Source organism: Ovis aries, chromosome 10 (assembly GCF_016772045.2).
Source record: "Ovis aries strain OAR_USU_Benz2616 breed Rambouillet chromosome 10, ARS-UI_Ramb_v3.0, whole genome shotgun sequence".
Classification (NCBI taxonomy): Eukaryota; Metazoa; Chordata; class Mammalia; order Artiodactyla; family Bovidae; genus Ovis; species Ovis aries.
The window spans coordinates 83,353,151-83,375,704 of record NC_056063.1 but is presented as its reverse complement, the minus strand read 5'-3'; the positions used below and the strand labels follow the sequence as shown (position 1 = coordinate 83,375,704).

General features: G+C 45.5%; 1 protein-coding gene across 1 annotated transcript in view; it reads right to left on the bottom strand.

The window, feature by feature from the left end:
* The window catches only part of MYO16 (myosin XVI), a 527,889-nt gene that overhangs the window by 310,333 nt on the left and 195,002 nt on the right, over positions 1 to 22,554 (bottom strand). The window contains exons 5-6 of the mRNA XM_042255055.2: positions 15,429 to 15,537; positions 6,894 to 7,018 (exon numbers count right to left, since the gene is read on the bottom strand). Of these exons, the coding sequence (XP_042110989.1) occupies positions 6,894 to 7,018; positions 15,429 to 15,537 (234 nt within the window). The remainder of the gene's footprint in view (positions 1 to 6,893; positions 7,019 to 15,428; positions 15,538 to 22,554) is intronic.

Here is a 22,554-nt window from a genome sequence, read left to right as displayed (position 1 = left end):
TCCAACCATCTCGTCCTCTGTTGCCCCCTTCTACTCCTGCCCTCAATCTTTCCCAGCATCAGGGTCTTTTCCAATGGGTCAGCTCTCTGCATCAGGTGGCCAAAGTATTGGAGTTTCAGCTTCAACATCAGTTCTTCCAATGAACACCCAGGACTGATCTCCTTTAGGATGGACTGGTTGGATCTCCTTGCAGTCCAAGGGACTCTCAGGAGTCTTCTCCAACACCACAGTTCAAAAGCATCAATTCTTCTGCACTCAGCTTTCTTTATAGTCCAACTCTCACATCCATACATGACCACTGGAAAAACCGGGGAGAGAAAGACTACAGTGAAGGCTCCACCCCAGGCATGACTCAGCAGCAACACCTGGCCTCCATGTCTGCCAGGCGTTCTTCCGGAGGCACTCCGCACCGTACTCCCATCCCTCACGACTCCTCGGGCCACCTCCCTGCAGTCAACAGCAGACCCTGCCCTGGGATTGCTCTCCAATCCCCAAGCCCCAGCTCCCAGCCGCCTCAGCGCAGTCCAGAGGACGTGCGTCCCTGCTAGGTACGGAGTGCTGTGGGAAGGATGGTCCGCGTGGTCCTCATTCCCTGCAGCCGGTCACGGATGAGCTGCGGCGCTCTCCAGGAGCCTCCGATGCTTGCCCTCTGTCCGGAACAGTCTCCCTGACGGGGGATGGGACCGCTGCTTCGGTCCCCCAGCCCCACTGCTGTCTCGGGTGCAGGTCTGGCCCTGCTCAGTCCCCTCCTTCTCCCTCCTTCCTTCACCCTCCCGGGCTTTGCGTGGATCTGTACACTCCTCTCCGGTGGCCGGGGACACCTGCCAGCTCTCAGCTGGTGCCGGGTGAGATCCTCCGCATCCGAGGGTGTGTTCCCGAGGCATCCGCGAGGGGAGCCGCACTCCAGTCCACCCACCCCGCGTCCTGACCTCCTGGTTTCCTTTCTTACTGCAAACTGAACTACCATGATGAGATCAGGGGATAGGAAGTTTTCAATGTTTTCTTATAAAGGAATTCTGCTTCTAAGGCAACCGGATTTATTTGTGAGTAAGTTTTCATCACACTCGGGTTTCCCTCATAGCTCAGTCAGTAAAGAATCAGCCTGCAGTCCAGGAGGCCTGGGCTCGATCCTTGGGTCTGGAAGATCCCCTGAAGAAGGAAATGGCAACCCACTCTGGTATCCTTGTCTGGAGAAGCCCATGGACAGAGGAGCCTGGCGGGCTGCAGTCCATGGGATCGCAAAGAGTCTGGCACCACTGAGCCACTAACACTTCGCTTTATCATCACACTCAATTTAAACTAGGTTCTTAAGTAACTACATGGTTGATTTTGTAATCGTAATAATTAAGAAGACGGATCTATAAGGGAAGGAAAAATAAAAACTAATTGAAACAAGGACTTCTAGGTTTTGAAGCGTAGAATTTTGTAGCATAATTTCTTTCCATTTTTATTACAAAGACCAAATTACAGTAAAGTCAAAAGGGTTTATCAAATATACATTTTGATAAAATTCAGCAAAAAAATTGCTTTTGGGCCTTAATTATGCTCTTCAAGCTATAGGTTTATGTTTTGTATGTACTTTCAACTACATTAGAATAACAAATACATTTAATCTAACTTAAGGCACAAATATTCAGAGGTTAAGTTTCACAATAATCTTGCCACACTTTGTTACGTACAAAGTTCATCTCACTAACATTTTATCAATAACGTATCCACAGATATTTTAGAAAAATATGAATTTACATACATATTCACCTAAAGAACTCATTTTTCACTTGCTTCTAAATTTATTCCATATTATCTGAATCATCACCCAGTGACTGGCAAATTGTTGTGCTTTAAGCACCAGCAAGTGGATTTCAGATTTTCACGTGCAGTATAAGCCTGCAGGAAGAAGAGGTCCCCTCGGTGGTTAGAGCCTGGTACCAATGACGCAAAGTTCATAGGATCAAACCCTTTATGAGCAGATTTGCTTTCCATGCGGCAAAAGTCCTGCTCTACCATTTAGAACAGAGGCCAACTTTCAGTCATCTCCTGAGCTACTCACCAGGAAAAGACTAAATGGAAAATGATCTTGGTTCATTTGGTAGCAAAGCTACCCAGAGCAGGGGCTACCAGTGACATCTAGGACAGCAAGCAACTCTAATCCCAGGTAACATCAAAGTGAGTGAAGTGAAAGTGAAGTCACTCAGTCATGTCCGACTCTTTGCGACCCGTGGACTGTAGCCCACCAAGCTCCTCCGTCCATGGGATTCTCCAGGCAAGCATACTGGAGTAGGTTGCCATTTTCTTCTCCATGTGACATCTAGGACAGCAAGCAACTCAAATCCCAGGTAACATCAAAACAAAAGCAAAACACATAACTTTCTTTGAAAGTTGAAATACAGTTGATTTACAATGTCACGTTAGTTTCAGGTGTGCAGTGAAGTGATTCAGTCATTTATATATATTCATTTTTAGATCCTCTTCCCTTATAGGTTATCACAAAATATACACTATACATATAAGTATTATTTATAAATATATCATATATAAACTATTATATGCAAGCCTGTGAAGTCCCGTTAGTTGCATCAGACTCTTCATGATTCTCCAGGCAATAATACTGGAGAGGGGTGCCATGCCCTCCTCCAGGGGATCTTCCCCATCCAGGGACTGAACCTGCGTCTCTTGCGTCTCCTGCATTTGCAGGCAGGTTCTTCACTACTAGGGCCACCTGAGAAGCCTATTACTATAAAACTATTATATATATACTTATTGTATATAATTATACATATGCAAAAAGTTATATAATACTTTATATATATATGTATTTGTATACAATATATAAATATAATATATATACACATTTACAAAGTAAATAACCAACATAACGAACAATAATCAACAACAAAGTTCTACCATCAGCGTGGAGAACTATGCTCAGTATCTTATAATAACATATAGTTGAAAAAAATCCAGAATATATATATACACACACCTCTGTGTGTGTGTATGTGTATATATACATGTACAACTGAATCACTTTGCTTTACATCTGTAACTAATAAAACCTTGTAAATCAACTAGTTCCATTAAAAATAAAATAAAAAATTTTAAAAAGATTTACCTTACATTTGGTTATTATACTGCAGATTCTAAAAAGGAAGAAAAAGCAGGAGCATAAAAATCATCTCACTAGGAGTAGATCTTCACCGAGTTTTTTGTTGACAGTTTAATCTGTTTTGCAGTGTAATAGCATGGCCTATAATGCCCAATTTTGAATCACAACTGAAATTCCAACTAGGATCCAGAAGCCGTATGTGGATAAGACTTTCTTCTTATCATTATCAGCAACAATAGGCAAGCACACACTATACACATACCCTTTACAGAAAGACAACTCGAAGTATTAACATAATTGACCAACCAACTCAGACCCAAGAATCCAAGAGGCTGCCGCTTGCTAACTGCTGGCATCCTCAGGGAAGGGCTGCCTCCTGTTCTTTGTTCTTTTCCCTGTACAAAGCTCAAAGACGATCACAATATCAATAACAAAACCAGATTTAGCGATTACAGAACAATTATACGCCACGCTTGTGTTCTCTGTTCAATAAAAAACAAGTCACAAGGAAGGTCAAAACTGAAGATGGCTGAGAATGATAGCAATTTATTGCTGTGTATTGATTCTCTCCATAGCTCACCTTCTGAAGTTTGTAAGCCTTTTAATTTAGCAGGCATTTGAACATGTGTGCTGTTTTTATTTAGCTGTGATTTCAGAACAACATGAAGCTTCTGCCAAACTAAGAAACAGAGCCCGCTGGGTTTTTACTATGAGTTGGACGTCTTAATTAATGTAGCTCATGTGTTAAAGCAACTATTGATTATCTTTACTTTTAAATTTTCTATTGTGGTAAAATAATATCAATATAAAGCATCCTATTGAACCACAGTGAACTATATAGTTTGCGGCTCTAGGTACACTGCGTTGTTGTGCAACTGAAACCATCATCCATCTCCTGAATTTTTCACTTTCCTAAACTGAAGCTCTGCCCCCGTTAATCACTGACTCCTCATCCCCCCTCGCCACCCCCACCTCGGGCCCTGACACACACCAGTGCACTTCCTGACACTATGATTTGACTATTCTAGGCATTCCGTATAAGTATCTGCACCTACTGTGTACTGGAATGCATTTTTAAGGTTAACTTCATATATGTCCTACAAACAGACTGTACCTTCTTTCCCCACCCCTCCCCCGAGATATACAGTAGAAATGAACTATTAATTAAACAGCCCACTCCAGTCTGATTTTGATCCCATCGCTCCACCAAAGCTGCCCTGATGAGAAAACCAAGGACTCCTGGTTACTAAGCCTGGCAGCGAGTCTCCCTCTGTCCACTTGACTTCTCAGCGGTATTTATTTGACGGTCAATCATTCCTCCTCCCTCCTGCTTCTCCCGCTCTCCCTGCTGGGCTCCCAGGATGCCTCCCTCTCCTGGTTTGCCTCCCTCCCCCCTCGTTGCAGGACCTCCCGCTTGGCTCTGCTCCTCGGATCAGTCCCCAGTCCTCTTTCCTTCCTATCAGATTAGTGACCTCATCCAGCGTCAAGGCCTCGACAGCACAAACACGCCAGAGATCCCAACACTGCTTCTCCAGTCTGAACAGCACCCGAGTTCCAGACACCGGTTGTTGCTATTATTTAGTTGCTAACTCCTGTCCAGCTCTGCGACCTCATGGACTACAGCACACCAGGCTTCCCTGTCCTTCACCATCTCCCAGGGGTTGCTTAAACTCATGTCCATCGAGTCAGTGATGCCATCCAACCATCTCATCCTCTGTCATCCCCTCTCCTCCTGCCTTTAATCTTTCCCAGCATCAGGGTCTTTTCCAATGAGTCAGCTCTTCGCATCAGGTGGCCAAGTATTGGAGTTTCAGCTTCAGCATCAGTCCTTCCAATGAAGATTCCGGGTTGATTTCCTTTAAGAAACCCTTTATGCATCAGACTCAGTAACCCACCACAAACTCAGCACCTCCATGACGATGGCTAAGAGGCACTTCTAACTTCACGTTTCCAGAATCCACCCCCATTTCCTTTGCCCTCAGCCTGTTCTTCTCTCATTCGGTGTCAACTCCAGCATTCCAGCTGCTCAAACTAGAAATATTCAGAGTCACGCTAAAGTCTTTTCCTCTTCTCTCACCGAATTTCCATCAGGAAATCCCAGCGGGCCTTGCTTTGACGTGGACTTTAGAAATGAGCCACTTCTCACCACTGCAGCGCCTACCGTCCCGGGCTGAGTCACATCACCACCTGCTGGACGAGAGCCTCCTCACTGGACTCTCGGCTCCACTCCTGCCCGTGGACAGTACATCCTCATCGCAGCAGGTGGAGTGAAGATCCTTCCGGAACTGAGGCAACGTCCTCTCCTCAGGACTCTGCAGTGCGTTCCTACTTCACGCAGAGTAACTGCCGCGGCCCTCGCAGGAGCCCACCAGACCCGGGATGGTCCGGTTCTGGTTGCCGCCCCCTCTTGCTTTCTCTGCTCAGCCACGCTGGCCTCCTAGCTGCTCCTTAGTCTCGGCGCACCTGGCCCTGCCTCGGGACCTCTGTGTTCCCACTGCTCAGCCTGCAGTACCCCTCCTTCACGCCTGCAGAGTGGGCAGACTTCCCGCAGCTCATCACTCCGAGCTCTTCACGTCAGTGAGATCTTACCTGTCTACCGACCCCGAAAGGCCAACTGCGTATCGACCACGTCGCGGCCTTGTTTGTGTTATTTCTGATTTGCGTTTAGTACTGTCAATGCACCATATACTTAGCCCACTTATACAGCATAGTGTTTGTCTTCCCCAGCAAAATATGAGCCCCTGACAAAGACAGAAGGACTTTCGTGGTTTTGTTCACAATGATTTTGTACACAGGACACAGTTAGTAAATATTTCCTCAATAAACGAGTTGGAATATTTTTTTCCATTTGAGGGTGTTATTTTTCAATAAACTCTAAAATTGCTTTGTTTTCTTACAGCTTAGAGTTCTGTTTTCGGTAGTCTTCTGAAATTTATATTCCAAAGATCAACATCACTGTCCAGGAAGATAATTCTATTGAGAAGTCTCAAAGCACTTAATCTGCATTTAATAAATCTATGAAGGCATCAGGTATCACACAAGTCATATTCATTCAGTTACACTGCTTTCCTCATCTACTGTGTTCAACCTCACACCATATTTTCCCATAGTAGAAATGGAATCATTTTCTAAAATTGGTTGCAACTGCTTCTGTGCGCCCCTTGCTTCAGAGCTTTTCACTTTTGTTTCTATAGCTTACTTCCTTGAGACAACACATTCATCTCCATAATAATTAATTCTAAACCCAGCATGCCTGATCCAAGTAATTTTTATGGGCCAATAGGACCAAATGTTCTTCCTGTGATGATAAGACATTGTGTTTACATCCAAATGAGTCCACATTTAATTGTTATGTGTTCAATTTAATGCAACTGTGCCTGAGAGCATTAAAAAGCAATGGCAGGCGTTTGTTTGAATTTAAAAATTCATTCATCAGAGTAACATAGGTTCTTTTGCTTAAAATGAAAACAGTCTTCTGTAAGTTGCAGCTCAGAAGTCTCACACTGACAAAAATAATATAAAAATTACTCTAAATTTGTAGGAAAAACATGCATAAAGCTTAAAAAGAATATATCAACAGATAAATGTTGAGTGATGGTATAAGTTATTTGTACTTTTTTTTGGTATGTCTGTTTTGCAAAATTTCTGCAATAAGTATGTATTACCGATATGATCAGAAAAATAAAATACTTTTATTCAGGAGTTAATGACACCCAGTTCTAGGATTCTGAAACCAATGCACATTCGCAATGTAAGCAGTGTCTCCTAGGGAAGCGTTGTGACTCACCAGCGTTACGCCATCATCGTTTTTCTCATTAACGTTTCCTCCACAGGACAGGAAGTGTTTGACATCTGTTAACATGCTCACCGGTCTTTGAAGCTTCATCTGCCGCAGTGAAGTGAGATCCACTCCTGGAGGGAAGGGGGGAGAGCCTTTCAGACACAATGTAGAGCTGTTTCTCAGCTGCTGGGGGTAAAAAATTCATCTTATCTTGTATATTTCAGTGTGTTCCTCTTTGAAGCCCCACTTCCACTTTGAATTCTCATTCAAAGCAGCTGTAACTGTTTCTCTTGGCATGCAGTCTTACTTCCAGTCAGAAGATAGTCTTGAATAATTTTCCTTTTATATCCCCAAATATAACAGAATGCCTTAGCCATGGGGATCTCTCCATGGATTTCTGTTTTCGTATAAATCATCAGCAGAGACTGCCCAAAGTATAGTAAAGTACCTGGACTGAATTGAAATGAGTTTAAAGACATGCTTTCTGGTCCCTATGATTTTCTCTTTAAAATAGCTGCTTCTAAAAGGAATGGAATAAAAAAAGGATTTAGTGGGAAAACTGGAAAATTTTGGATAAAGGCTGTGTTATAGATAACATTATCGTACCAGTGTTTGGATAAATGCACCATTCATTCGCACACGCTAAGTCGCTTCAGTCATGTCTGACTCTTCTCGACTCCATGGGCCATAATCTACCAGGCTCCTCTGTCCATGGGATTCTCTAGGCAAGAATACTGGAGTGGGTTGCCATGCCCTCCTCCAGGGGATCTTCCCAACTCAGGGACTGAATCTGTGCCTCTTATGTCTCCTACCTTGGGAGGTGAGTTCTTTACCACTTGCACCAGCTGGGAAGCCCAGGGCTGTGTACATTGTGAATGTGAGAAGAAGCTGGGTGAAGGGTACCTGGGATCTCTCTGTACTATTTTTGCAAATTTCCTGTATATCTAAAATGTCTTTAAAATATTTTTAAAGGATGCTCCAATTGATCCTTTCATGACGACTAATGTTAATAAGAAGAAATAAACTGAGGGGAACTGAGAACTGGGCTTCACTCAGGTGGGTGGCTTATGCAGCAAAGATTCAGGTCAGCTCACCTGTTCACACCTCTGTGCTGTGCTTAGTCAGTCACTCAGATGTGTCTGACTCTTTGAGACCCCATGGACTGTAGCCCACCAGGCTCCTCTATCCATGGGGATTCTCTAGGGAAAAATACGGGAGTGTGTTGCCATGCACTCCTCCAGGGGATCTTCCCAGCCCAGCATTCAAACCCAGGTCTCTAGCATTGCAGATGGATTCTTTCCCATCTGAGCCATCAGGGAAGTCCAAGAATACTGGAGTGGGTAGCCTATCTCTTCTCCAGGGGAACTTCCCAACCCAGGAATCTAACGGGAGTCTCCTGCATTGCAGATGGATTCTCTACCAGCTGAGCTACCAGGGAAGCCCATTCATGCCTGTATCCAACCTGAGCTTTCACGGTGGCATAATCTCCATGGTAGCGAGTATCTCTGCATTTCTGCATCTCCTGTTCCTAGCCCTGGTTCCTGGACATATGAGGTGTTTTCTAAGGGGAAATAATCCACATCATCCCAAATGAAAGTAGTAATAATGGAAACACTGATATTAGTGATGCTGATCAAGATGTAGGTGACATGAGGTGACATCTGTATCTGAGCAAGTGCTTGCTGTGAACCAGCTACACTCCTGAGAATTTCTCTCTCGTCTCATTGAATCCTTGCTGCAAAAATGGCAAGACAGCAGTGGGCTCGACCAAAAACGACAGTGCGGTCCTCCTGGCTCCCCCGGACCGTAGCTGTCTTCCCCAGGGTGGGACTCTGGGAAAGCGATTTAGCCTCGCCTTCCGTAACCTCCATCACAGATAAAATACACATCCCAGAGGAACAAAGCTAGCGGTAACACTTGTAAGACCCAGCTGCTTGGCAGAGGCTGGCATAGTGCCCATCGGCGGTCATGTCCCCTGTGAGCGTGCCATGCCAGCCTTACTGCAGCCCTCCTTCCCTGAGCTTGGACGAAGTCCAGAGCAGAGACGGTCCAGAGCTTCAGTGCTGTGTCTTGCACTTATTAGTTGTGCTGATGGGGTCAGGTAACTTATCCGCTGCCTCAGTTTCTTCATCTGCAAAAGGGGCTGACAGTTTATTCCACTAGTTGGCATGAGAATGACTCAAAGCACACACAGCACAGAAAACATAGATCCAGGAAGCACTCGATGAAAGGGACCCATCGTTTTAGTATTAGTCAGCCTCCTGGTCCAAGCGTCACCTGCCACTCATTCAGGGATGTCTTCCTTCACAATAAGGAGGCAGGGGGAGATCAAACAAAGTGAAGCCAAGTGCAATACTTGAAAAGCGCAGCTCATTTCAAACACTCTGTTCAAGGTAAACCCAGTGTAGTGGGAACAGGAAGGAGAACCACCAGCAGCCATATCTCGGCTTCCTGGTCATCAGAAGTCATCTCGGAAGAACTAACAGATCTCCCCAATGCGCGCACTGGCGGTTTCTTAAGAACCAGCTAGCACTGTCACTGTCCTCTTTCTTCAAGGATTTCGGAATCTGACATGGGATTTATACTTGGAAAACACTGTTTCTCAGATGTCACTGTTCAGTTTGGATGTTGAAGTAACAGAAAACCCTAATGGGTACAGCACTCTATGGCTTTGCTAACTTTTAAATGCTGCATGCTTACTGACATGGTATGTATCTTCTAGAGAACTATTTAAACATGCAATTACCGTTGAGTGATAAAAAAAAGAATAGGGCTCAGATGGAAGACACAAATTAAAACAGAAATGAGCTGTCACTCATTTCTGACTTATTCACATTACAACATGTTATGGGAAACAATCTGTTTCTGGTCGCTGCTGTAAAGATATGACTGGAAGGATATGACATTGTATTCCTGTATATTAAAACTTGATTTTGAATCAAATATGATACCAAGTAAGACATAACTTTTGGATTTTTGTAATGCGTTCAGGGAAAAAAAGCACAGATATATTTTTGGTAAAACAATAGAATGGAAATTCCCTCATTTCTTGGTCAAACAAATTTCTTAAGATACCCCTGGGAAAAAACCAACTGTGATGACTACAGCCCATAAGAAACCTATTATTTTGTGGTGGGTAACTGGCCAATCTGAAGCTGAAGCTCCAATACTTTGACCACCTGATGTGAAGAAGTGACTCACTGGAAAAGAACCTGATGCTGGGAAAGGTTGAAGGTGGGAGGAGAAGGGGACAACAGAGGATGAGATGGTTGGATGGCATCACCGACTTGATGGACATGAGTTTGAGCAAGCTCCAGGAGTTGGTGATGGACAGGGAAGCCTGGTGTGCTGCAGTCCATGGAGTCTCAAAGAGTCAGATATGACTGAGTGACTGAACTGAACTGGCCAATCCTCGCTTTTTTTATTTTCAAACAAGTTTTTGAAAAAACTAATGGCCGGCCTGCTTAGATTGACTTCCCAGCTGGCGCCAGTGGTAAAGAACCCGCCTGCCTGAGCAGGAGACGCAGGCTCCATCCATAGGTCTAGAAGGCCCTCTGGCAACGCACTCCTGTATTCTTGCCTGGAAAATCCCATGGACACAAGATTCTGGCAGGCTCTCCTTATGGCTCAGCTGGTAAAGAATCTGCCTGCAACGTGCGAGACCTGGGTTCAATCCCTGGGCTGGGAAGATCCCCTGGAGAAGGGAATGGCTACCCACTCCAGTATTCTGGTCTGGAGAATTCCATGGAGTGTATGTATAGTCCATGGGGTTGAAAGAGTTGGACACAACTGAAGTGTATTAATCTAACAATCTGCTCAGATTTATTATTTTGATTGGAGTTTAGTAATTTTTTTGTTTAATTGAGAACATAAGAAACTAATCATTTACCTGACATGCACAAGTTATTACACGTGATACAAATTATTATCGCCTGATTACATTTGATCATATCAATAAATGCTTGTGTGGAACGGAAAAGACATTAACACCTCAGGTTAATCTGAACTTTATCTTAACTTTCCTTAACGGTCCCTCTTAAGGTAATATTGTTTTGCAACAATTCAGCTTTTCCTTTTCTCCATTATCAATCCTGTATGGGGGATGCTCTCTGCTGCTTTCAAAGATAATTTTATCGTTGGGCTATGATATGACCCATCCCATGACTATACAGTGGGAATCGCTAAGCTCCGAGAATTGCATCTAATTTCAGTTTTTGTCTTCTTGGTAAGCTTTCTAAGAGATCCAGTACTTCAAAGAAAAAGGGTTAACAGGCAAATAAAGGAGTTGCAGCAGAGAAAAATAAACCAGGGATGCCAGACAGGTGTCATAAACCTCTACCAAATCCTTCCCTCCAACTCTGACCACAAGTATACTGCAGGACTGTCCTCGGCAAACTGGGATCACTGTCACCCCCCAAGATGGGTGATTCCGAAGGGGCTGGTGCAGGAACAGCATTCCGAATGAACTCTGCTCAGCGGGAGGAATATACAAGGTCATCTGCAGACTGACAAATCTGGAAGTCCTGTGAAAACTGTGGAGGGAGGGCTAAGGCTGGAGGCAAGAAGACTAGTGTCTAAGGCTGTTCCAGAACATATGGAAAGACCAGAGTGTCAATCAAGGCAGCGACAGCTTGGCTGGGGACATACGCGAGCATATTAGAGAGATGAGAAAAAGGCTCTGTAAGATTTGGTGACAATTCAATGGGAGGGATTTAGGAGAAGAAAAGTAATGGTCAAGTGCTCAGGTTCCTGGGTGCAAAGACAAGCAGCGCAGAGGGCGTATGAAAGGGCAACAAGAAGTCCATATCGGACAGATTATTTCAACGTATCTGACATCCAAGTCAAAGACGCAGGACAGGTAACAAAGCTGCAGATCTAAGGTCTGGAAAGATTTCTAAGCTTCAGGAATGTCCCTGGGGTCAGGTAGGCGCTAAGTACTCAAGGAAAGGGAGAGATGAGCCAGAGATAGTGTGTGGAGAGAAGATGCTCAAAGACAAAGCCCTGGGAACAACCAACATTTTGGCTTCTGGGTGCGTAAGCAGCGCGTCCAAAGGAAAGTAAGAGAAGGGAGAAAAGAGATGGGACATTCGTAGAGGGGAGACTTCAGAGCAGAGTGTGAGCAAGGTCACTGGATGTCACAGGGAGGGGAGGTAAAGAAATACTGAACAGGAAACTGGCCGCTGGACAGAGAACAAGGGCAGCGGCAGCCACTGAAGGGGTTTCCAGGCCAGTGGGGGCAGGAGCTGAATGTCAGTGGGCTCAGTGGAGAAGGTAGGGTACTCAGAAGATAAATGTGAGCTCCTTCTTTTAAAAGGATACATTTGAAAGAAAGGAGAAAGGGCTACAGGTGAAGTTATATGTAGAGCAAAGTAAAAAAGTTTTGCTTTATGTTTCCGGGCCTTGGAAAAAACACATCTCTATGTTTTCCAATAGACATGTACAGATGTGAGAGGTGGACCATAAGGAAGGCTGATCCCAGAATTGATGCTTTTGAATTGTGGTGTTGGAGAAGCCTTTTGAGAGTTCCTTGGACTGCAAGAAGATCCAACCAGTCCATCCTAAAGGAGATCAACCCTGAATACTCATTGGAAGGACTGATGCTGAAGCTGAAACTCTTAATACTTTGGCCAGCTGATGTGAAGAGCCGACTCATTGGAAAAGACCCTGATGCTGGGAAAGATTCAAGGCAGGAGGAGAAGGGGACGACAGAGGATGAGATGGTTGAATGGCATCACCGACTCAATGGACATGAATTTGAGCAGACTCTGGGAGATAGCGGAGGACAGGGAAGCCTGGCGTGCTTCAGTCCGTGGGGTCGAAAAGAGTCAGACACGACTCAGCGACTGAATAAGAACAACATTTTGCCCACGGTGAGCATCCTTCCTGGATACCTCGAGCTCCCCCAGCAGCGCTTCTTTCTCTGCCAGCTCATTTAACCATCAATTTGCTTTTCTCGAACACCAGCTGCTTTGCTGCACACCGGAGATGTCACAGGCATCAGATGCTTGATCAGAACTCTGCCGTCTCGTCTTCCAGCCCAGGAAGCTCAGGCAGTGAGCTGAGGTTAATTGCTGTGCCCATGTGTACAAGGTATGTCAGTGGTGACAGTACAATTAGAACTTGTGACCAGCGATTTTCCGTGTAATCAACTTGCTCATGACCCGGCCTGCCTCCTGCCACATGCGTCCTGGTGGGACAGCAAGATAAAGCACCCCAATTTGAAATGGGGTGATGCAGAGGGAAAACTCCAGGTGCTCCAGAGCCGAGTGAGAAGACTGCGGTGCACCGAATGATGAAAATCCCATCTTGGAATATGAGAGATTTCTAACAGTATCAGTCTATGCTGTCACAACAGATCACTCTGAAAGGGCACCAGCAAGGGAGGGCTCAGGAAATAAATCGAATTAGACAGTAGTTACTGGAACTACGGCAGCGGACCTAGATAAGGAGGAGGGATGCGGGCAGAAACGGAACCAGATTGTGAGCGGGGTGAGGGAGGGGCAGACGACTGCAAGGCAGAGGCCGGGGCAGGGGCAGCAACAAATGGAAAACAGAATTAAAAATGTAAGAGATATTAAATTGAATTTGTTCTGGCAAACATGCATTTCACAAACAGACTGTGACAGCCAGCATCCTGATGGATTTTCCTCCAACCGTCCAGCCAGTATCTCCCTTATATTTTTTTCCTTAATCATTTTTAGAATCAGGAATGCACTTATCTTTCTTTATATGGGATAGCAATACCACTCCTGCAAATATTCAGTGTTCTCGTGGAACAAAATCTTCTTGTGAGTTGGAAAAGCGTAGAAGAAAAGCTAATTATTTTACAAATAAAGATGCTTAATTTGTTTCCAAACAGAAAGAGCTACAACTGTAGCTATTAGGAAAACAGACCAATGAGAAGAACAGGAAACTACGCTGCGAAAGTGAAAGTCGTTCAGTCGCGTCCGATTCGTTGTGACCCCATGGACTATGCAGTCCGTGGGATTCTCCAGGCCAGAATACTGGAGTGGGGAGCCCTTCCCTTCTCCAGGGGACCTTCCCAACCCAGGGATGGAACCCAGGTCTCCCACATTGCAGGCAGATTCTTTACCAGCTGAGCCACAGGGAAGCCCAAGAATACAGGAGTGGGTAGCCGTTCCCTTCTCCAGGAGATCTTCCCGACCCAGGAATCGAACTGGGGTCTCCTGCATTGCAGGCGGATTCTTTACCAACTGAGCTATGGGGGAAGCCCACGCTACAAAAGTGGCCCAGCTGATTAAGACAGCCCCAGACAGGACCTTTCTTCACTCAGAGACACCCCACGTTTTGCAAAGATCCAAATAACAAACCTCCCGACAGTGGAATGTGCATAGCTTTCAGCTTGTTCCCTTTGGAAGACGTGGGGTCTGACTCTGACAACTCATAGCTGACGAGATGTGAGAAAGTTCGAGGTCCCTTCTGCAGGAAGGAGCAGGTACCAGGGAGTGACTCCACTGTCCCGCCTGTCCCCCCAGGGATGTGACTCGTGACCCACAGCTCAGCTCACACTGTCTCCAGTGAAGATAATATCCCTTACCTTGCTTTCAGAATTAATGAGACATTTTTTTTTAAGAACCCATGGCTGCGAAGCACTAATTATTATTATTCTAAGCCATCCTCAGAATAAACCTTTTGAGATGCACGATCTGGAGGAGGTGCAGGGCCCACAGAACAAAGAGGCAGCTGTGCAGGCTTTTCTGGGAGGCGAGAAGTGCACAGTCTCAGCACGGCGTGCCCCTTGGACATGCTACACCGTTTCTCTGACAAAAGATCACACTGGAAGGGACTGGAGCTTCTTTGGTGTTATTTATACCTGAACCGCGGAAAGGAAAAAAAAAAAAAACACTAAAGATGGGGCATACTTCTTCAGTTTAAGACCATATGGAACTCAGGGTTTCGAACGCCTCCCACTTGGCCAAGGCTGGACTTACTCATGAAGTTACACACTGGGGCTGTGCAATTAAGCGTTCTCTGTCAGGAGACATATCTGGGTCCCCAGCCTCAGCTTTTCAGGATGGCACCAGGACTGACCGTGGCTTTCTTCTGACAAGGGCTGAGCTTCCAGGTGTCCCCAGGAATGGATGCAGAGATGCTGGGCAGACTGCCCTTGACTTGAGCCCTCGCTCACCTGCATGAGATGCTTAGGAAGCTGGACTTGTTCTCCCAAGAGAAGACACTGCACGCGACCTCACACTCATTAGCCTCAGATCCAGTTGTGCTGATTCACTTCTCTTCCCCTCCCAGTGGACAAGAGATTATAATTACAAACCCAGTCCTGCTAATTAGGGACTTTGGGGGCCTGTTAAAATGTCCCTTTACGGTTGACCTCCAGATTTATGCCAGCTTGCAAACATGCAGTGATAAAACTGACTACAAAACGCTGCCCAGAACGAGACCTCGTTTCACACAATCAAGGGGAATAACATCTGTCTGAACTCACGCCTAAAATACATGCACTAAGAATTCAACCATTCTCTCTCTTCATCTACTGTTCCATGGCTTTTCGCAACATCAGCCTACCATTTTCATCCAGGTAGGTCAGCAGGATGGAACTCGAGTCAGTGCCTTCCGTGGCATAATCCAGTGGGATGTTTCCATTGACGTCTTGGAGAAGGACGTTGGCTCCAGCCTACAAGTGGAAAAGAAAAATGAACATGGACACGGTTAGCATAAGGGCTACCCAGGTGGCTCAGTGGTAAAGAATCTGCCTGCCAATGCAGAGACTCGGGTTCCATCCCCGAGCTGGGAAGATCCCCTGGAGAAGGAAATGGCAACCCACCCTAGTGTTCTTGCCAGAGAATCCCATGGACAGAGGAGCCTGGCGGGCTACAGTCCATGGGGTAGAAAAGAGTCGGACACGACTGAGCAAATTAACATCAACAACTGTTAACACAGAAAGCAGATCAAAACTTGCATCTCAATCCTATTTAGGAAACTGACCCAGGAAAGTTTGCGTCAGATACAGCTGGCAGGATCACATAGGAAATTGGAGTTATTTTTTGAAGACAAATTATAGTAGATGTTTTGTGATCAACTCTGATGGACCAAAAGGTTCAACTGACCCTTGATAGGATCAAGACCCCAGCCCCAAGTACTCGTCCTCACCCTTACCCCCCATGCTGTGCCACAAGACGCTGTCGTGTCTGACTCATTGCAACTCCATGGGCTACAGACCACCAGGCTCCTCTGTCCATGGGATTCTTCCAGGCAAGAATACTGGATTGGGTTGCCACTTCCTCCTCCAGGGGATCTTCCCAACCAGGGGATTGAACCCACTTCTCTTTTGTCTCCTGAACTGGCAGGTGGGTTCTTTACCACTAGCACCACCTGGGAAGCCCCACCTCCACAACCCCCCTGAAAAACCCCAAATAACCAATCCCTGGCTGCTGAGCCAGGCACACCTCTGTGCCCGCTGTACTAGAGTGGCCTGGCTGTCCTAACACGACACAGTGGCCCTGCCTTTGGAGTCTGACGTCCCGTGTGAACTCCGAGCTTCCCCAGACCATCCTGCTAAATCCTCACGCTCCTTGCTCTCCGCAGAAACTCACTGGAGAGCTGTCCTCACGCTACCATTGCTTTAATGAAGCCAGACCCCACGGATTGTAGCCCGCCGGGCTCCTCTTTCCATGGACTTCTTCCAGGCAAGAATACTGGAGTGTGTGGCCATTCCCGTCTCCAGGCGATCTTCCCCACCCAGCGTTCGAACCCGAGTCTCCTGCACGGCAGGCAGATTCCTTACCATCTGAGCCACAGGGAAGTCCAACACAGTCACACGACAGTCCCTTTAATAAAGCCTGAGCTCATGGCTTCTGGCTGGTTTTTCTCTTTCCAGAAACTGCTTTCCGACAAAAAAGCAGCATCCAGAGACATCAATGGATGAAGTACACCAGATACAACTATCAGACAACTTTCAGCTTCACAGGCTCTCTCCCTCAGGCACCTCTGAGCCCACCTGCTCAACGCTCCCCCTCCCCCAGCACAAACACAATGACGGACGTGCTTTCATCCTTATTAATAAACAAGCAGTCACAGCAATTGTTACCCTGTCTCTACCTTCTTTAATGAGCTCCATAAAATTTACTAGGCAAGATTTCCCATACGTCTCCTCCCAAAAACCTGTCACTAAACTCAGGCCAAGAAAGTAAACATTTCACCCTATTCTTCTTCCTGAATACAAGTTTGTACGGCAATGTGAATATAGTTAATGTGGTTCATATAATATCCAAACCCATGACTTTACATAAAAAGGAATAGCTTTTTATATTAAATAGTTTGTATATGTATGATATTAAGGGGCTTCCCAGGTGGCACAGTGGTAAAAAATCTGCCTGTCAGTGAGGGAGACCTAAGAGCTGTGGGTTCAGTCCCTGGGTTGGGAAGATGCCCTGGAGAAGGAAATGGCAGCCCACTCCAGTGTTCTTGTCTGGAGAATCCATCCCATGGACAGAGGAGCCTGGTGGGCTACAGTCCATGGGGTCGCAAAGAGTCAGACACGACTAACTGGCTGAGCAGACACACATTTATATATGAAATAGCCATATAGCAATGGGCTTCCCAGGTGGCGCTAGTGGTAAAGAGCCTGCCTGCCAGCCAATGCAGGAGGCCTGAGAGATGCAGGTTTGATTCTGGGTCGGGAAGATCCCCTGGAGGAGGGCGTGGCAACTCACTCCAGAATTCTAAGATCTTCCCTTGTTTGAATGTGTGTGTAGCTATATACTGCTTTCCTAAGCCTTAGCAATTCTGCACAGGTTTTCCAAAAGACTGCTCTAATTATAGTAAAAAGTAGGTCAAAGTGGTAGAACAGTCCAAATCTTCATGTTTTCCCTCCATGTAAGCTGTACTGCTCACCTGACCGTCCAGAGTGAACCACATTCCTATAGCCATAAAAAGAGACTCCCTTATTTAAACAGAACACGTTAGATGTTTCCGATGTTCCCTTACCTAAGGACAACTTCATTTTAAGGTTCTAAAGACGTCAAATTATCTTCTTAGTGCGTTTCGTTTTCTTTCATAGTCAGAGTTTGAAAGGAGGTTACTTGAGGCAGTAGTCTGAAGTAGATTTGCTAATGATTTTTTTTTTCTCTTAGTCTCCAACCAAGCAAATAAGGTTTTCCATATTTATCCTAGCTTCACTGGTTAAAGAATCAATTAAGACACAGAACCACAAGGCGCCCTTACTTAATTCAATTCTTACAGGTAGGAGGTAATCAATTTATTTTTTCCGCAATGCATAAAGGTTTCAGGTAGAATCTTATCCATGTCAGACATCTGGGTGGCAGATGACAGTGAATATAATTAAGAGTCACATATTATCAATAACAGCAAATAGAAATAGCACAGCATCGAGGTACCCCTGAAGGCAGGGCACTGGGGGAGAATGGTTTCCTTTCTTTAAGGACTAATGAGGCTTTTTCAGAGAAAGTCTGAAAACGAAAGGTGGTGCTGAATATTTCATTTGGGTTCATTCACTGAAATTTCAACCCATTAATCACTGGTCTGTGCTGCTGAAAAACCAGGTGTCGTCCCACATACAGACCTTCCCGGGGGGCGGGAACTTCCCTAATCACAGACCACATCTTACTCCTCTTTATGTCCCCAAAAGTGCCTGGCACATATTAGATCCTAAAAACTATTTACTGAAGAAAAAAAAAGAAAAGAAAAAGAAGCAACCAAACCCTGAACTTAGTTACTACAAACTGAGGCAAAGGATTATGATTTCAGGGATAGTTACTTCTAACTAAATCTTCTGACATGCATTTTTAAGAGTCGATACAGACAATTACAAAATCAGTCTACGCATACTTAAGTTTCCAGCCTTCACTGTTTCTAGATGGGTGACAACTGCAGGAGACTCTGGACCCACCCTCTCCCCATCTCTCCTCCAATTTCCCTCCCTTCCTCTGTCCCTCCTTCTCTCCCTCCCTCCCTTCCTTCGTCACTGGACACAGGTGAGACAGCCCACCAGCGGTGGCTCTGTCCCCACCACTTGATGGTCTGGTCTTAGCCAAGGTCCCCAGAAAGCCAGATCACGTGCTGTAAAACATGCGGCCAAGGAACACCCCGAAAAGGCGGTATTTCTTGACTCAGAATTCTGAAACTGTGCGCATGTATATAAAAACCCCACTGGCAAGATTCCTGGCTGATTGTCATTCTTTCGTCTGACGAACTCAGGGTTCATGCGCGCTGATGGCTCCTAATGAGTCCCCCTGGAACGGAGCTGCGGATTACTTGCAGAGCAGAACTCTGAGGCAAGTCCTTCCGTTGGGCGTCAAGAAAATCAATCACACCCTGATTGGTTTCATTAGGGAAATGAGTGTTGTATTATGCAAAAGCAAAGTACTCAAATGCTTTTGCAATTGAGGACTGGATAGTTCCTACTGGGAGTCCTGAATACATCGCCTCTCTCGTAATTCAAACTGGAAGCCCCACTTTGTCCTAAACTCTGCTCCAGGAGTATTGAAAGAGAATCCAAATCTCCCATTCTCCTCAAATAGGGATCTTCTTTCCTGCATGTCAGATAACATTCGAATGAATAAATGCACATTTCTGCAAGTAAATGTTTTATTAGTTTATGTAACAATTTAATGTCAGTGAACAGAAACTTGTCCATGTTTCACTTAATTCTCAAGCATTGAAATTTGAAAGACAGGTACCTGATGGACTTTTAATAAACAAACACCACTTTTTATATGAAAATATTTTGGTTACTTTTAGTTTTGATATAATTACAAGTAAGCTCAAAGTTGCAAGCATAGTGCCAGGAACTGCACTGTGTCTGTAATGGGTTGAACTGCATGCCCCTAAAGAAATGCTGACGCCCCAACCTCTGGTGCCAGCGAATGCGACCATCGTGTGGAAACAGGACCGCTGCTGACGCGCATCCCTAAGACACCATAAGGATTCTGGGGTAAAGTAAATGACAGGCACCCTAACAGGAAGAGTGTCACTGGGGACAAAGACACAGAGGGGAGACAGCCACGTGAGGAAGAGGCAGAGATTGCAATGATGGCTGCCACAAGCCAGCAGGTAGCTGGGACCCCCAGGGGTGGAAAGAGACACAGAAGGACGCCCTCCAAGAGGTGTCAGATGGAGCACACCCCCCAACGCCTTGAGGTTGGACTTCTAGCCTCCAGAACCGTGAGAACTAGTTGCTTCAAGCCACCCTGTTTGTAGAACTTTATTATGGCAACCCCAGGAAAGGAGTATCATACCCTTTACTCGAATTCACCGGTTAAGTTTACTTTCCCCTATTTTTGCTTTCTCTTTGTCTCTTTCGTTTTTCCTGAATCACTTCAACTTGAGTACAGGCAGCATGTCACTGTACTCCCAGAGATTTACGCGGTTGTCACTCACTCATAAGTCGTGTCCCACCCTTTGCGACCCTGTGGACTGCAGCATGTCAGGCCTCCCTGTCCTTCACCATCTGCCAGAGTTTGCTCAAATTCATGCCCATTGATTCGGTGATGCCATCCAACCATCTCATTCTCTGTCGTCCCCTTCTCCTCCTGCCTTCAATCTTTCCCAGCATCAGGGTCTTTTCCAAGGAGTCGGCTCTTCCCATCAGGTGGCCATAGCATTGGAGTTTCAGCTTCACCATCAGTCCTTCCAATGAATAGTTAGGGTTCATTTCCTTTAGGATGGACTGGTTTGATCTCCTTGCTGTCCAAGGGACTCTTAAGAGTCTTCTCCAACACCACTATTTGAAAGCATCCGTTCTGTGGCACTCAGTCTTTCTTTTATGGTCCACCTCTCACGTCCATACATGACTACTAAAAAACCCATAGCTTTGACTATTCAGACCTTTGTCAGCAAAGTGATGTCTCTGCTTTTTAACATGCTATCTACATTGCTCATAGCATTATATTTTGGTATATACTTCAAAAAATAAGGACATTATTTTGCATGTGTTATCAAACTCAGAACATCCAACATCACTAAATTCTATCCTATATAGCACCGTCCATATCTGAGCTTCATTAATCTCTCTGATGACATCCTTGATCACCATCACCTTCTGACTCAGAATGGAATATGGAGTCACCCGGTTTATTGTGTTTCCTTTTCTCTTTAGCATCCTTCCAGCTGAAACAGTTCATCCTTATTTTTCTTTAAGACCTTTTCTCATTAGGTTCTTCCAATGAAGCTTTTGGCAGGCAAAGCACATAGGGAATCACATTAGATGTGACCCCTGGGGCCCACTGGTGATGCAGGTAATTGGATCATCTGGTCAAGTGATGTTTTTATGCTGTGAAGTTGCAGCTAGGAACCCATGGCTTCATACTGATATCAGTAAAGGCATGAACCCCTGATACAAGGGAGAAGAAAGCTCTTCCATAGAGTTGAACACCAACTAATACATGCGGCAGGAATGGCAAGGATAGAATTTAACATTCGTTACAGGAAAACTTCAGAGGTTTCCCTGGGGCTCAGCGGTAAAGAATCCACCTGCAATGCAGGAGGCTCGGGGTGGATGCCTGGGTTAGAAATATACCCTGGAGAAGGGAATGGCAACCCAATCCAGTATTCATGCCTGGGAAAGCCCATGGACAGAGGAGCCCGGCAGGCTACAGTCCACGGGGTCACAAAGAGTTGGATATGACTGAGCAGCTGAGCACACAGATAATTCTGATCAGATGCAGACGGAAGTGACGAGGCACACGTTTTTGCGCAATCCCTGCCGTCTCCACTCTGCAACACTGTGTACTCCTTATTATTGTTGAAACAGATGGATTGGCAAGGATTCTGTTTTATCCTGTGTTATTCAAGCCACCAAAAGGAGCTAGTGGAGAAACACCTTAATCTGGCTACCTCAGACGGCTGAATCACACCCTCTTTCCCCAAACCTGAGCTGACACGTCAGAGTTGCTAATCTCAAGCAAGTCAGAGGGAAGCTTCAGGTAGGGAGTGCACCAGCAGACACCTGTAACAAAGCAACTTAACCCTGATGACCAGGGTTGAGAAGGGATGGCTCAGCATCTTGCCATTCCATCCCTCCTGTTACTTGAGTCAGACCACCCAGAGGACTTCAGAGCTGCCACCAGCCCGAAAGGGCAGGGAACACAGGGAGCTGAACCCAAGAGTCCATGCATCCCTTGTTCCAAGAAAAGACACTTCCACCGATCCCCGCTGTCCAAGCAGAAAGAGAAAACTAGAAGCACATAATTTTCCTTCAGCTCCTAGATTTTTGGGCAGATAACATACGAGGCAATACAGCTGAGGAAAGCATTTATTCATCAAGGAATTACATATTAAGTGCTTATTACGGTGAAAGTGTACTTTGAGATTTTAATGATGGTGAATTTCTACGGTAATAAAAAATTGAACCTTGTATGACGAGCATTTTAAATGTTCTAACAGCTGAAATTACATTGGCACCCATTTTTACGACTCCCTCTGTAAACATTCTGAGGTCAGTAAGTTATTACTCGGGAAGCGTGTAAATATTGATGTGTAGTGTGGCTGCCAGGCGAAGCAATAAACCATGCCAAGAAAAGAAACCCTGCAACAAAGAAAAGGTAATTGTAGAATTCCAAGGGACTGCGGTGTGAATGGCATTTACAGTCCTAACTAAAGAAATCTCTAACAGTGATCCGACGGAAGTTTAAGGCAACCATGAGCAGAAGATGAGCACGTAGACAGAACGGGG